Source organism: Danio rerio, chromosome 24 (genome assembly GCF_049306965.1).
Source record: "Danio rerio strain Tuebingen ecotype United States chromosome 24, GRCz12tu, whole genome shotgun sequence".
In the NCBI taxonomy this organism is placed as follows: Eukaryota; Metazoa; Chordata; class Actinopteri; order Cypriniformes; family Danionidae; genus Danio; species Danio rerio.
In genome coordinates, this window is record NC_133199.1 from 45,886,180 (window position 1) to 45,902,939 (window position 16,760).

Genomic DNA, 16,760 nt, shown 5'->3' on the forward strand with positions numbered 1-16,760 from the left:
ACTAAACCGATTGCTGATTGTTATTCTGATTCCCGCTCCTGCTGACTTGCTCCGTCCCAATCCTGTGATTAATAGTGATTTTGCTCCTCATCCTGTGGGATTCCCGTGACCTGTTGAACTCCCCAAAAAATGTCCGGCTGTCGTCTGCATTGGAGACTGCAGGTTTATTAATAATGTTGTGTTGTTGTGTTCCTCCAGGAGGCGGATCTGACGCCGGACGAGCAGCTGAAGCCGCAGACCAACATCAGTGAGCTGAAAAGGACATTCCTGGAGGGCGGAGCGGAGCCGGCGGGCCTTACCGAGTGGGAGAAGCGTCTGTCCTCGTCCCCGCTGCGCTCGCCGCGGCGGGAGGAACCGCCAATGATCGAACCCCTGGAGCTGGACGAGGTCAGAGATATCACTGTAGAGCATGCTTTACATTTTATAGAGAACATTGTGTTGTTTTTAGAAATAAAGAGACAAAATTAAGTGACTTTTTCTGAAAACAAGCAACAGGGTAAGCAGAGCAGTGTTCATTCATAGCAAAAACTAGTTTATTGCACTCGCCGCATCTGGATGAAGCAGCCAGGATCGAGCCGCTGGTGCTGGATGAGCTGTGTGTGTGTGTGTGTGTGTGTGTGTGTGTGTGTGTGTGTGTGTGTGTGTGTGTGTGTGTGTGTGTGTGTGTGTGTSTGTGTCTGTCTGTGTGTSTCTGTGTGTGTGTGTGTGTGTGTGTGTGTGTGTGTGTGTATGGATGGCGTTTGTCAGAGCAGCTTCAGTGACCAGTGATTTGCCGTCAGCAGAAAGTCTGCCATTGATTGAGGTTTTGTTCTCTGCAGAAACACTGGAGTTCTCATGGATCTGCGTTTAGCAGCACTAAGCAGTTCAGAGCAGGAAAATCATTATGTGCCTCTTATATAAAGCAGACAGAGAGAGAGAGAGATCCTCTTCCTGATCAGCAAAACACACTTCAGCTTCTGAATTATACATCTGAGGAACAGGCAAACGGCTGACTTTTACACCACATATCTCTGCTTTATATCTGGGTTTTCATATACAGTTGAAGTCAGAATTATTCACTCCTCTTTTAATTTCTTTTTCTTTTTTAAATATTTCCCAAATGATGTCGAACAGATTGAGGAAATTTCCACAGTATGTCTGATAATATTTGTTCTTCTGGAGAAAGTCTGATTTGTTTTATTTCGGCTAGAATAAAAGCAGTTTTTAATTTTTTAAACACCATTTTAAGGTCAATATTATTCGCCCCTTTAAGCTATATATTTTTCGATAGTCTACAGAACAAATCATCATTATACAATAACTTTCCTAATTACCCTAACCTGCCTAGTTACCCTAATTACCCTAGTGAAGCCTTTAAATGTCACTTTAAGCTGTATAGAAGTGTCTTGAAGAATATCTAGTCTAATATTATTTACTGTCATCATGACAAAGAGGAAATAAATCAGTTATTAGAGATGAGTTATTAACACTATTATGATTAGAAATGTGCTGGAGAAATCTCTCCATTAAACAGAAATTGGAAGAAAAATAAACAGGGGGGGCGAATAATACTGACTTCAACTGTATATATATATATATTTAATATATATTACTGTAATATTGTGTATAATGTATTGACCCCTCACAGATCTCTCTGTTACAGTAATATTCTGTCCAGGATGTTTTACAGTAATATATATCTGTGCAGATTAGTCAGAAAGACAAAACTGATCAACACTGAAGATCACAGTCCAAACATTACTACACACTAACTATTGTTAAATAAAATAAAAATAAAAATCATAGAAAAAGATATCAAATTAATTTGAAATTTGGTAGTTTGTAATGAAAAATATATATTTCTTGCAATAACATTATTTAAATTCATTATCTTTCTGTTCCTACAGATGTTCGGCGAGCAGATTCTTATTTTAATGGATTTAACTGTTTAATAAAACTATTTTGTTTAATTGCACCAAACATTATTGTCTATATTCAGTGAGAAATGGATATTAATAATCATTTTTAAAGGGGGTGTACTCAATTATGCTCAGCACTGTATACACACACACACGCATATATATATATATATATATGTTCTTATTGTCTTATTAATATTTTATTATCAATATTATGAAATAAGTGATATATTTATTTCTAAATTGGCTCTTTTGTTTATATTACTTTAGCTGTTACCATAGCAACTGTAGAATCACCACAACAGATTGATCTAAGTACTTTACTATAGTTATTGTGTTACCATAGCAACTATAGAGCAGCATCTTTAAAGAAACAGTTGTGTGGTTCATAACACTTTAGTATGTTCTATAACGTACTGTAGTATTTCATGTGGTGTTGGGATGTTAGTTGTTCAGTAGAGCTCAAACTGTTGTTTAACTCATGAGATATGGTAGGAAGAAGCTCCATTTGAGCTCCATCCATTTATTCTCCTTCAGATCAAGCAGGAAGTAGTGGTGGAGACACAGGAAGTGGCGGAGACACAAGAAGTGGCAGCGGCTCTGGATACGCAGGAGAACAACAGGAAGGTTGATGAGGTATGAGATTTACTCACGAGGTGTGAACAGTGTCTGTCTATATGTGTGTGTGTGTGTGTGATTCCCCATATAGAAATATGATATATGGTAATATATGCAAATCTGGCTTTCACATATACATATATATATATATATATATAATACGTCATATATGCAACAATATTTACAAAATACATGTTATTTCCCACCATTAGAATGACAAACATGCAAGTATGATCAAATGTTTTACATATCATTATGTATGCAGATGAAGTCTAAATGATCCCCCTACTGTCACATTTACACCACCTTTCTAAATATTCCCCAAGAGCAGTTTAAGAGAAAGAAGATTTCTACAACTCAGTTTATAGATACAGTGGCTGCACGGTGGCGCAGTGGATAGCATGTTCACCTCACTGAAGGTCTCTGGTTTGAGTCTCGGCTGGGTCAGTTGGTGATTCTGTGTGGAGTTTGCATGTTCTCCCCGTGTTGGCGTGGGTTTCCTCCGGGGGTTGCAGCTGGAAGGGCATCCGCTGTGTAAAACATTTACTGGATAAATTGGCGGTTCATTCCGCTGTGGCGAGCCCAGAAGGGACTAATCCGAAAAGGAAATGAATGAATGAATTTTATAGATACAGTGCTCAGCATATATGCGTACACACACCCCTCACACATCTCTCTTTTACACTGATGTTCAATAGGAAGCTCTACAGTATTAGTGCATATACATTAATCAGCACTGAAGCCAAATCTGGAGCTCATCTAACAAAATAACTTATAATAATGCAAAAACACAAGTACAGCCACATTCATATGCTATAGAGAAATATTAAATACAAATAACCAAGAGGAAAAATCAAGAGAAGCAAAACATTGACATTTTATAGGTTGTAATTCATTTTTGCTAAATGTTGCTTCAATTTAATTGTATTATCATTTAATTTCTAAATATGTTTGGTGACTAAAATATTATTTTTCATAAATATATTTGTTTAATAAATCTCTTTTGTTTAAATGCACCAAAATACACTGAGTAATGGAGGAACATATTCATTTTCTAAACAGGCTGTACTCCATCATGCTGAGCACTGTAATAACTTATGATATAATAACTAATCGCTGATTTCTTTTCTCTTATGTATTTGCCTTTACATTTTTAAGACACTGGTATTCAGCTTAAAGTGACATTTAAAGGCTTAACTGGGTATATTAGGCAAATTATTGTATAACAGTGGTCTGTTCTGTACACGATCAAAAATAAAAACATTTCTAAAGAGGCTTATTGGTGACCCTAAATTTTAAAGTAAAAAAATGTAAAACCTGATTTTACTGTAGCCAAAAAATAAATAAATCAATCAAATATCAGAGTAAATACCGTGTCAAAACATCAACAAATTATTGAAAAAAGCCACAAATGTCACAGGAGGTTGTGTAATTTAGCCTTCACCTGTATCTGTTGATTCACCTGTTCTTATCATATTTCTGTATGTCTGAGGCGTCTCTAACACACGTGTGTGTGACCCGCTCTAACGTAATCTCTGTGTGTCAAACATAGGAGTCTGACGGGTGGGTCATTATAAACAAGGTTCCTCCGTTTGAAGCACATAAAGCACCAGTAGAAACTAGAGACAAATCCTCCATTCAGCCTGAAATCATAGTGCAAGACGCATCTCCTCCAGCTGAACCGATGAAGGAGTTTCCAGAAGACGTTCCAGCAGAGAAGATGGATCCGGAGAAGACCACCAAAGATGAAGCTCCTCCAGAGAAGACCACTGTAGAGGAAGCTCTTCCAGAGAAGACCACCGTAGATGAAGCTCTTCCAGAGAAGACCACCGTAGATGAAACTCCTCTGGAGAAAACTATAGAGAAGACCACTGTAGATGAAACTCCTCCAGAGAAGATTCACTCAGAGAAAACTGAAGATGTTCCTCCTAAAGTTCCTCCTAAAGTTCCTCCGAAGGTTCCAGAGAAGAAACACAGCTCCAGTTATAGGTTTCTGTCCTCCATGAGCTCCGCACCGCCTCCGTCTTCAGTACGACCCAGGAGTGAGGATCTGTCAGCGGGTCGGATTTCTCCGGCGCTCCTCAGAACCTCCCCGACAGCCAAAGTGGTAAAATTCCCCGTCGGAGGATCTGCTCCAGAGCTCCTGCTTGCTGTTTGACACAAATCCCTCACGCTGGAATTTGCTGTCGCTCTTTATTTCCGTATTTATTTCTTCATTTGAGATCGGGAACCTTGTTTTTTTTCTCCGACACGTCTTAGTGTTTGTCTTTGTGTTTGTCTTTGTGTTTTTGTGCTGGTTTACATCGCCAACATCTTCATAACGCTGTCAAGATTGATCACATTATATTTTTCTGGGTTTTCTTTGACAAAACATTCTTAAAGGAGACCTATTATGCCTCTTTTTACAAGAGAGAGTGTGTTTGAGCTGAACAGCACAGATAATGTTGCACAACTCTCTGAAACTGACCCTTTCAGGCTTTGATCCTTATTATGGCTTTTTGGTGACTGTCGCTTTAAATTCAAATGAGATGTTTAGAAGAGGGCGGAGCTATATGCAAAAAAATTAATTTCTGCATAATAGGTGCCCTTTAAGTCAAGATGCATGTATTTATATAGTGATTAACACACAACCCTCACATTGGTGATTGCTGTTGCACTCTTTATTTATTTATTTATTTTATTTTATTTTATTTTATTTTATTTTATTTTATTTTATTTTATTTTATTTTATTTTATTATTATTTTTGTTTGTTTGTTTGAGTCTCTGAGCCCAAAAGCGGGAACATGGAAAATGCATCTGTTTGTCCTGGTGTTTTTGTGAACGCGCTGCTTTGAATGAATGAGATTCTTTATTTTTGCTGCTGGGTGTCGGGGTTATTCATAGGAGATCTTCGTGATCTAATGTATCTGTGCACATATCTTACTGTACAGCTCCTGTAGAGAACATTACTGTAAAGAGAGATGTGTGTGTGGGGTATGCTCAATAATGATCAGCACTGTATATGTACACAGATTAGACGAGAAGTGGGGCTGGATTTCTGCAAAATGACACACATCTTCAGCGCCACCTACTGGTGGACTATTGTAAACACTCGTCCTTCATGCCAAGCTCTGATCCATCTCTTATGAATAAACCCTGTGTGGTGTGTGTGTGTGTGTGTGTGTGTGTGTGTGTGTGTGTGTGTTTGTAACACTGTGTGTGTGTTTGTATTTGTAATGCTGTGTGTGTGTTCAGCCGAAGCCCAGTTTTGAGGAGATGTCTCCTGAGCTGACGGCGCTCCTGCAGTCTGCACGCAGCTGGACGCCTGTTCCTGCATCTGCGTCTCCATCTGCGTCTGCATCTGCTCTGGTCACGCCTGCGCCCGCAGCTTTACACACCCCACAGAATCAGGTCAGCTCTATAAACACAATATGTGGAAATATTCATCCGTTTCCAACATGAAAAAGCTTTTCAGAGATGAGCGTTTCAGCGATTCTTCTTTGTAAATGTGTTTTAAACCTGTATTTATAGTGATTTTATAGTTTCGACAAGCCGTAAAGGTCATTGTTGGAGTGTTTGATCATTTAATAATGTAATAATGTGTTCTCGACAGCCATCAGAGAGTGTGGATGAGCATCTGGGAAAGGGTCTGACAGAAGAGGAGCGGCCGGCAGATGAACCGCTGGACAAGCCTCAGGTACCTGCACCTCCAGCGGGCCCCTTGGAGCCCGATGGGTATTATCAGGCATGTGTTGCATGTGTAGAGCCGCTGAGCTCCGTGCGAGCTCTTGATGAGTCTGAGTCTGACGGCGACTCCAGTGACTCCAGCAGTGTGAACTCCACTAACCTCGATGGACCCCTCGAGCGCGTGGCCCCACAGAGGGCCGAATCCCCTAGCGAGAGTGAGTCTGAAGGAGAGAGCTTCACACTGTCCACCGATGATGAAGATGATGATGGAGATCGATCGCCCAACATCAGCCTATCTGAGCAGAGGGGTGTAGCTGAGGGTCACAGTGGCGAGGTCGACCTGATGGCTGGTGTAGAGGTGACCTCTGACCCCAAACCTGAACCATCCCTGAACATCCGCCCTCTTGTGACGATTCTCCACTGTTAGGCTAGATAATCTAGTTTCAGACTCTGCTGTTTATTAAGTACATCAAGCTGGTTTTTCACACAGCTTTCTGGAATACTTAATTCTAATTGGTCAATCACAACATTCAAAGGTATTAGCCTTATTCTTGATGTATGAGCGAGTGCAATCGTTGGAATATTGACACTTCCGTTCTCATTCACTTTCATTGATTTCTAGATGTTAAAAACCGCCTGTTCTGCTCCGTGATGTTACAAACTGACATTTTATTATTGTATTATTATCCTTTATTGTGTAGCCATGAACACTTGTTTTTAGAGCGATTTAAAAGTAGCTACACAACATTGCTCTGAGCTTTAATAGTTTATTATTCTTTAATTAAATGCAAAGCTGAAAGAAATGAAAACAGCTGATGGAGTATACACTAACCTGCACATTATTCAGACACTAGAAGGAGACAGTCAGAAACAGCTGATGGAGTATACACTAACCTGCACATTATTCAGACACTAGAAGGAGACAGTCAGAAACAGCTGATGGAGTATACACTAACCTGCACATTATTCAGACACTAGATGGAGACAGTCAGAAACAGCTGATGGAGTATACACTAACCTGCGCATTATTCAGACACTAGATGGAGACAGTCAGAAACAGCTGATGGAGTATACACTAACCTGCGCATTATTCAGACACTAGATGGAGACAGTCAGAAACAGCTGATGGATTATACACTAACCTGCACATTATTCAGACACTAGATGGAGACAGTCAGAAACAGCTGATGGAGTATACACTAACCTGCACATTATTCAGACACTAGATGGAGAAAGTCAGAAACAGCTGATGGAGTATACACTAACCTGCGCATTATTCAGACACTAGATGGAGACAGTCAGAAACAGCTGATGGAGTATACACTAACCTGCACATTATTCAGACACTAGATGGAGAAAGTCAGAAACAGCTGATGGAGTATACACTAACCTGCACATTATTCAGACACTAGATGGAGACAGTCAGAAACAGCTGATGGAGTATACACTAACCTGCGCATTATTCAGACACTAGATGGAGACAGAAACAGCTGATGGAGTATACACTAACCTGCACATTATTCAGACACTAGATGGAGACAGAAACAGCTGATGGAGTATACACTAACCTGCACATTATTCAGACACTAGATGGAGACAGACAGAAACAGCTGATGGAGTATACACTAACCTGCGCATTATTCAGACACTAGATGGAGACAGAAACAGCTGATGGAGTATACACTAACCTGCACATTATTCAGACACTAGATGGAGACAGTCTAAAACAGCTGATGGAGTATACACTAACCTGCACATTATTCAGACACTAGATGGAGACAGAAACAGCTGATGGAGTATACACTAACCTGCACATTATTCAGACACTAGATGGAGACAGACAGAAACAGCTGATGGAGTATACACTAACCTGCGCATTATTCAGACACTAGATGGAGACAGAAACAGCTGATGGAGTATACACTAACCTGCGCATTATTCAGACACTAGATGGAGACAGAAACAGCTGATGGAGTATACACTAACCTGCACATTATTCAGACACTAGATGGAGACAGACAGAAACAGCTGATGGAGTATACACTAACCTGCACATTATTCAGACACTAGATGGAGACAGTCAGAAACAGCTGATGGAGTATACACTAACCTGTGCATTATTCAGACACTAGATGGAGACAAACAGTCAGAAACAGCTGATGGAGTATACACTAACCTGTGCATTATTCAGACACTAGATGGAGACAGTCAGAAACAGCTGATGGAGTATACACTAACCTGCACATTATTCAGACACTAGATGAAGACAGTCAGAAACAGCTGATGGAGTATACACTAACCTGCGCATTATTCAGACACTAGATGGAGACAGACAGAAACACAAAGCTGACAGAAACTAAAGCAGCATGAATGAGTGTGTGTGTCAGTATATGGATGAATGTATTCACTGACGCTGATGCTCAGCTCCCAGACTAGTGTGTGTAATTCAGCCATGGTTATCTAGGAAAAACATACTAGTCACAACTGACCAATCAGAATCCAGTATTCCCAACAGCTGTGTATTATTGAATGATTAATAATGTGGAGTTTTTCTGTGATGTGTCGAGGTGTGTGTGTTGGTGCAGGTGTGTATTTTGATGAACGGACTCATCTGTGTTTCTCCAGCCGCTCCTCGTTCTCCTTCTCCCAGTGTTTGAGTCCTTCAATGATCACTGTTGATGTGATGATCCCTGTGCTGAAACTGGAGCAGTTACTAGTGTGTGTGTGTGTGTGTGTGTGTGTGTGTGTGTGTGTGTGTGTGTGTGTGTGTGTGTGTGTGTGTGTGTGTGTGTGTGTGTGTGTGTGTGTGTGTTCTGCAGACGGGCGTCTTGAGTTTCAGGAGTGTGTCAGGAGACACACACGACACACACGAGACACATGACACACCTGTGATCCAGACCGAGATCAAGACCATCACATATGAGGCCCTGCAGGTGTGTGTGATGGCACAGTCATTAAACACACACACACACACACACACACACACACACACAGGGTATCTCACAGACACGCATATACGATTTTTTACAGACACACACACACATGCTTGCAGACATAAAGACACTCACACTCTGGCAAACATACACACACTCATACATATAGACATACTCTCATATGCATGCACGTACACACACACACTCCCAGACAAACAATCACACACACACACACATTGTACCTGTATATGATGGATATATTATCAGGCATGTTCTTTAGTAATAATTTGTGTCTGCTTTGTGTGTGTGTGTGTGTGTGTGTGTGTGTGTGTGTGTGTGTGTGTGTGTGTGTGTGTGTGTGTGTGTGTGTCAGGCGGAGACAGATGGTGATGCTGATCCTGGTGTCCTGATGAGTGCTCAGACCATCACATCAGAAACCACCAGCACCACCACGACCACACACATCACTAAGGTACTGACTGACACTACAGTGTGTGCGTACGTACATGTGTGTGTGTGTGTGTGTGTGTGTGTGTGTGTGTATATGACTCTGACTGTGTGTGTGTCTTTGATTGTGTGTGTGCATCTGTATGTGTGTTTCTCTGACTGTGTGTGTGTGTGTGTGTGTGTGTGTGTGTGTGTGTGTGTGGCAGACGGTGAAAGGTGGTATCTCAGAAACGCGGATCGAGAAGAGGATCGTGATCTCAGGAGATGCAGACATCGATCATGACGAGGTGAGAGACGTCACAGAGTTCTGTTCAGCTCCCTCCAGTACAACACACCAGTGCTGAGTGTTTGGAGTTTGGATAACCAGTGTGTATCGTTAATCTTTCACTGTGTTAATGTATAGCTAATGCAGGAATGCTGACACATGTTTACCATCACCATGTGTGACTGTAGCGTGTCCAGAGTCACGTCTGTGTTCTGATAGTGTGGTAACGGTTGATCATCATCAGTTCACAGATGGTGAGAGAGTGTGTGTAGAAGGACACAGTTGTGTGTGTGTGTTTGTGTGTGTGTGTGTGTGTGTTGCGCTGTTCTCATGCGGGTGTTATGTGGGTCAGGCTCTGGCTCAGGCCATTAAAGAAGCTAAAGAACAGCACCCCGACATGTCAGTGACCAAAGTGGTGGTGCATAAAGAGACGGAGATCACGCCGGAGGAGGCTGAGGAGTGACACAGGTAAGACCACAGCCAATCACAGCTGGATTCCGCTTGGCTGCTGTGAGCTGATTGGCTGCTGCGGTTTGGAGCTCTGCTACTGGCTGCTCGTCTAACACAGCTTCTGCTAATTCTCCTGTTGTCCATCTGCGCTCCGGGGACTCTGGCTGAGTGCTGATACTCTCTGACTGCTGCTTTTACAACACTGACTAACTCACATCTGACTGAATCTGCTGCTGTTTATTTGAATCACACTGCATTCTGCTGGTGGAAAGTGGAACTGCAGATCATCTCCATGCGTCATGTGACCACACGATGACACTCGCTGAGATCAATCGTGTTCACAGTCTCAGTAGTACTGCACAGACTGACAATAGGAGGGAGAAAACACCTGGAACACCATAGCAACACCATAATACACACATACAATACCACAACCGAGCAACCAAAATATAAACCCCGGCAAAACATCATGGCATCCATAAAAAACACTAAATGCACCGTAGCGACCACTGCATGCAATAATATCCCAGAAACAACATAGCAACCAGAACTCTATAACATTCACATTGCAAATGCCACACAGATAATAACACTGTAGCAACCACACAGCAACCACCATAACACCTTAGCAACCACTTAAATATCATAAAACCTTAGCAACCTCTCAAAACACCATAACATCCAAATAAGCCAAAATGACCATCCCTAGCAACCAAATAGCACCCACCTAAACACTAGCAACCATTTAGTAGCCATAACAACAATATAATAACCACCCATAAGGCCATATCAACCAACCTCTACACCCTAGCAACTATCTGAACACCATATCAATCACCTAAAACACCCTATCAACAATATAGCAAGCACCCATAAGGCCCTAACAGCCACCCAATACACCCTATCAACAATAAAGCAACCACTGATAAGGCCCTAGAAACCAACCACTTTAGCATTAAACCCTAGCAACCATTTGAACTCCATATCAACCATGCAAAACACCCTATCAACAATAAAGCAAGCATCCATAAAGCCCTAACAACAAACCCCTAAACCCTAGCAACCATCTAAACACTGCATCAACCACCCAAAAATCCTAGCAACAATCTAACAGCTAACAACAAGGCCCTAGCAACAAACCCCTACACCATCACACGCTAGCAACCATTCGAACTCCATATCAACCACCCAATAAACCTTGTCAACAATATAACCACACATAAGGCCCTAACAACCAACCCCTAATCCCTAGCAACCATCCAAACACCGCATCAACCACCCAAAAATCCTAGCAACAAATATAACAACCCCCAATAAGGCCCTAGCAAGCAGGCCGAACACCATATCATCCTAGCAATCATTTGAACTCCATATCAAACCTCAATACACCCTATCAGCAGTATAACATCCGCTCATAAGGCCCTAACATTCAAATCCTAAACCCTAGCAAGCATCTAAACACTGCATTGTACATTCATTCATTCATTTTCTTGTCGGCTTAGTCCATTTATTAATCTGGGGTCGCCACAGCGGAATGAACCGCCAACTTATCCAGCATGTTTTTATTCAGCGGATGCCCTTCCAGCCGCAACCCATCTCTGGGAAACACACAGTACACACACACACACACACACACACACTATGAACAATTCAGCCTACCCAATTCACCTATAGCGCATGTCTTTGGACTGTGGGGGAAACCGGAGCACCTGGTGGAAACCCACGCGAACGCAGGGAGAACATGCAAACTCCACACAGAAGCGCCAACTGAGCCGAGGTTTGAACCAGCGACCTTCTTGCTGTGAGGCAACAGCACTACCTACTCTGCCACTGCGTTGCCCAACACTGCATTAACCACCCAAAAAACCCTAGCAACAATATAACAACCATTAATTATGCCTTAGCAACCAACCCTTATACCATAACACCCCAGCAACCATTTATACTTCATATCAACCACCCAATACACCCTAACAACAATATAAAAAAAAACCCTATCAAGGCCCTAGCAACCAAGCCCTTTACCATGACACCCTATCAATCATTTGGACACCATAACAACCACCCAAAACACCCTATCAACAACAAAGCAACCACCCATAAGGCCCTAGCACCAACCCCTTTACACGCTAGCTAACATCTGAACACCATATCAACCACCCAAAACACCCTATCAACAATTAAGCAACCTCTCATAAGCCCATAGCAACCAACCCCTACACCATAACACCCTAGCAACCATCTAAACTCCAAATCAACCATCCATTACACCCTATTAATAATATGACAACCACTCATAAGGCGCTAACAACCAACCCCTAAACCCTAGCAACCATCTAAACACTGCATCAACCAACCAAAAAAAAATCCTTGCAACAATATAACAACTACTAATAAGACCCTAGCAACCAACCCCTACACCACAACACCCTAGCAACCATCTAAATACCAAATTAACCACCCAATACAATCTATTAACAATATAACAACCACTTATAAGACCCTAACAACCAACTCCTAAACATTAACAACCATCTATACACCATATCAACCAACCAAAAAGTCCCAGCAACAATATAACAACCATCAATTATATCCTAGCAACCAACCTCTACACCATAACACCCTAGCAAGTATCCGAACACCATATCAATCCCCAAAACACTCTATGAACAGTATGACCACCACTCATAAGGCCCTAACAATTAACCCCTTCAGCATAACACCTTAGCAACCATTTGAAGTCCATATCAACCAGCCAGTACACCTTATTAACAATATAACAACCTAACAACCAACCCCTAAATCCTAGCAACCATCTTAACAATGCATCAACCACCCAACAATATAAAAACCACTAATAAAGTCCTAGCAACCAACCCCTACACCATAACGCCCTAGCAACCATCTGAACATCATATCAACCACCCAAAACACCCAAAATCAACAACACACACAAGGTCCTAACAACCAACCCCCAAACCCTAGCAACCATCTAAACACTGCATCAACCACCCAAAAAGTCCTTGCAACAATATAACCATCACTAACAAGGCCCTAGCAACCAACGCCTACACCAAAACACCCTAGCAACCATCTGAACACCAAATCAACCACCCAATAGACCCTATCAACAATATAACAACCATTTATAAGACCCTAACAACCAACCCCCAAACCCTAACAACCATCTACACCATATCACCCTAGCAACCATCTGAACACCATATCAACCCCCAAAACACCCTATCAACAATATAACAACCATTTATAAGAACCTAACAACCAAACCCCAAACCCTAACAACCATCTTCACCATAACACCCTAGCAACCATCTGAACACCATATCAACCCCCAAAACACCCTATCAACAATATGACAACCACTCATAAGGCCCTAACAACCAACCCCTACACCCTAGCAACCATCTGAACACCATATCAACCACATTGCAATGCTATGGTAAGCACTCAGGTCACTCTGAGTCACAGAGTGAGGAAATGCTGCTTACATTTTCTTGTGGAAAATGTAAACTCCTGGTTTTACTGTATGATATAATATCATAGAGGCATGTTCCTGAGGCCTGTGCTGTTTCTTTAGTTGTGATTTTAACATGCATGATGTCAGTTCATCGGTTCCACTAACTAATCCGGTCATGCTTCGCTCCTCTTTCTGTTCCTTCACCGTGTGACTGTTATTTCCTCACACTGAAGGCTCTGTTTGTTCTGTGTGTTTTCAGGATTAACATTATCTTCACGCATTCTGGAGGACTCTCATGTGTTCATGCTGTGGAAAATGAAGGATTCTTCAGTGGAACATCAGCATCAATGACTGAATCACAGCAATCTTCATCTGAACACGTCTGGAGTAACACACACACACACACACTCACTCACTCACGCTTAGCGGCGCGTTTGCCACACTGAGCACTGTTACTGCATGACCAGGGAACAATTCTGCTATTTGTGAGGAGACAACAGTATTTAGATGTTTTAGGAAATCCTATATGAGCGCAGTGTATAGTCAAACTATAAAGGGACTGAAGAGTTGTCAAATATAGCGGTTACAGATATCTACGTTTATTTATTATACTGCTCACTTAAAAAACAAAGGACAAACTTTGCACAATATTTAACCTCGCAAAGATGTGCCATCCCCACGTGTCTCCTTCATCCTCTCACCTCTGATTTGCTCATGTGGATTAATATTAAAGAGAGAATATGAATATGCCACACATTTTCTCCATGTATCTTAGACTCGTGTTCTGTTGTTTTTACTTGAATTCTGCACCTGTTCTGTTTGTTTTTGTCACCTGTGAATGTTGATTTTAGAGGAATCGAGCAGTTTTGCTATCCTGAGAGATCAATCCTCGGCCAGAGAGCCACATCTGAGCCTTAAACTGTACAGAACCCTCCAGACCGACCCACATGTGTGTGTTTGTGTCCATGTTTGACCCTCATGTGCAGCGTCGCCGCCCTGCTGACTGTTTCCCACACAAGCTCAAATAAAAGCTCAATTCCATTTCTGGTAATTTTGCCGTTTGCGTTCATCTGTCCTGGAGTGAGTGTGCGTTCAGTATGCCGTTACTTTACATTTTTATAATATTAAGCGGTCAGCCAACATAATGCACTCTCCAGTTTATATTGCATCCAACTGCATCTGAGTCATATGATGTTTTTAGACAGGTGCAGTGAATATAGTCAACATACTTTGGTGCATTCATTTATTCATTTTTGGCTTAGTCCCTTTATTAATCTAGGGCCGCCACAGCGGAATGAACCACTAACTTATCCAGCATTTGTTTGCACACATACATACACTATGGACAATTTAGCCTACCTGATTCACCTGTACCACATGTCTTTGGACTGTAGGGGAAACCGGAGCTAATTTGGTGCATTTTTAAATTTTAATTTTAAAGGTTTCTATTAAACCCATTAAAGGGCCACAAAATCCCCATTTCAGCAGGTTTCTTTCACACCTCTAGTTTGGAAAAGGTCAGGAAAGTGGGCGTGTCCAGCTCTGCTTAGGTGGGAGTGTCGGGGGAGGGAAAGAGGGAAGATTTTGCATAAAAATTGGAGTTTCCGTTCGGGTATGCGCTGATTTGCCAAATTATTAAATGGTGGACTTTAACTGCAGTTTGGCACTTTCATTCAGGAACATTTTCTGCATGCCCCCCTGACAAACGAGATATTGCATATGAGGAGCTGCTGGACGAGTGCAGTTTTAATGGAGTGTTTGATAATGCACGGCGAATGGGAGATAAAAACCTCTCCGCATTTCTTTATAACTTAGATGCACTCGGTAGGTAACGTCTGTAATCCACACGTGAGTTCAGCTGCGCTTTCATAGCGGGAAATGAAAACAAAACCTTCATTACAGCACATTTATAAACACAACACTGATGACCCGTGTCTCCAAATTCTTCTTCTCCCTCTTGTTTTGGCAACACAACGTGGCGTCTCTCTGCCGTCTGAGCACTGTAACAGGTAAAACAGTCTCGGAAGCGATTATGCATATTAATGAAGCTACAAAATAGAGTGCGCTGATTGGCTTGAACAAAGTCTTACTCATGAGTTGATGCTGCACACTCAGATACGTCACAAAGTACTCGCAGGTACAGACATCCTGTCTCCATGCTGGAATATGCACAAGCTACTAATCTGCGTGACGCAGCTTCAAAAAGTCGTTTCAAACTGGAGAATGAATTTGCTCGAAATAACGCAAAAACAAGCAATGTTCACTTTATTAGGACACATATCTTTCACTAATAGTGTTTATAGCAGTGTGGGACACATATATGTCAACATCTAAACACACGTGTTCCAGTGTTTCGTGACCTTTTAAATATCTATATTCTTTATAAGTGTTTGTTGATCGAACATCTTCAGGAAAAGAAAAATACATTTAAATTCAAATGAATTATTGCAAATAATTGTTTCTTTTGAATTTTCCTGTTTATTAAATGTATTTTACATTTACCCGCAACATTTTCATTTTTGCAGCGTGATCTTCAGTGTTTTTGGTTTATCAGTTGTATCTTAGGTACAGTATAATCTAATATATACGTACAAATATCTTATTGTAAAGAGTCCTGTGCAAAAATATGAATGTAAACAGAGATCTGTGAGGGGTCATTTCTGCTGAACACTGTACACTTATTATTATTTTAAATATACATTTAATTTATTATTTCAATATGTTTACACAAAAAAAACTGCGTTTGTTTGTTGTTGTTTACTTATTACAGTGTAAAGTAATCTAATTGTCTGCTGTTTTTCTCATTTATACTCTTGTGAACGTGTACCGTGAACGGATGTGCACACGCTCTTCCCGCGCGTCACAGTGCGGTTCGCGCTCCAGAGCGCTACGCTGTTTGCGTACGCGTGCCTGCGCATCTGGCCCTGTCAGTGAGTTTGTTAGCATACGCTGTTTGCGTAGCTGTGCCCGCCTGTACGCACGCGCCTCGGCCACTCTCTCC

The 16,760-nt window shown here is 41.5% G+C and overlaps 1 protein-coding gene across 51 annotated transcripts in view; it reads left to right on the forward strand.

Annotated features, from left to right (window-relative positions):
• The window catches only part of epb41l3a (erythrocyte membrane protein band 4.1-like 3a), a 62,224-nt gene extending 47,414 nt beyond the window's left edge, over nucleotides 1-14,810 (forward strand). For 8 of the 51 annotated variants that reach the window (XM_073940294.1, XM_073940298.1, XM_021470151.3 and 5 more), the window contains 9 exons: nucleotides 199-387; nucleotides 2,436-2,534; nucleotides 4,069-4,623; nucleotides 5,752-5,907; nucleotides 6,110-6,193; nucleotides 9,003-9,116; nucleotides 9,490-9,588; nucleotides 9,770-9,850; nucleotides 14,019-14,810. In XM_073940294.1, coding sequence (XP_073796395.1) covers nucleotides 199-387; nucleotides 2,436-2,534; nucleotides 4,069-4,623; nucleotides 5,752-5,907; nucleotides 6,110-6,193; nucleotides 9,003-9,116; nucleotides 9,490-9,588; nucleotides 9,770-9,850; nucleotides 14,019-14,024 — 1,383 coding nt within the window. In that variant the 3' untranslated portion in view covers nucleotides 14,025-14,810. 51 annotated transcript variants of the gene reach the window in all.
• The last annotated feature ends 1,950 nt before the right edge of the window (nucleotides 14,811-16,760 follow it).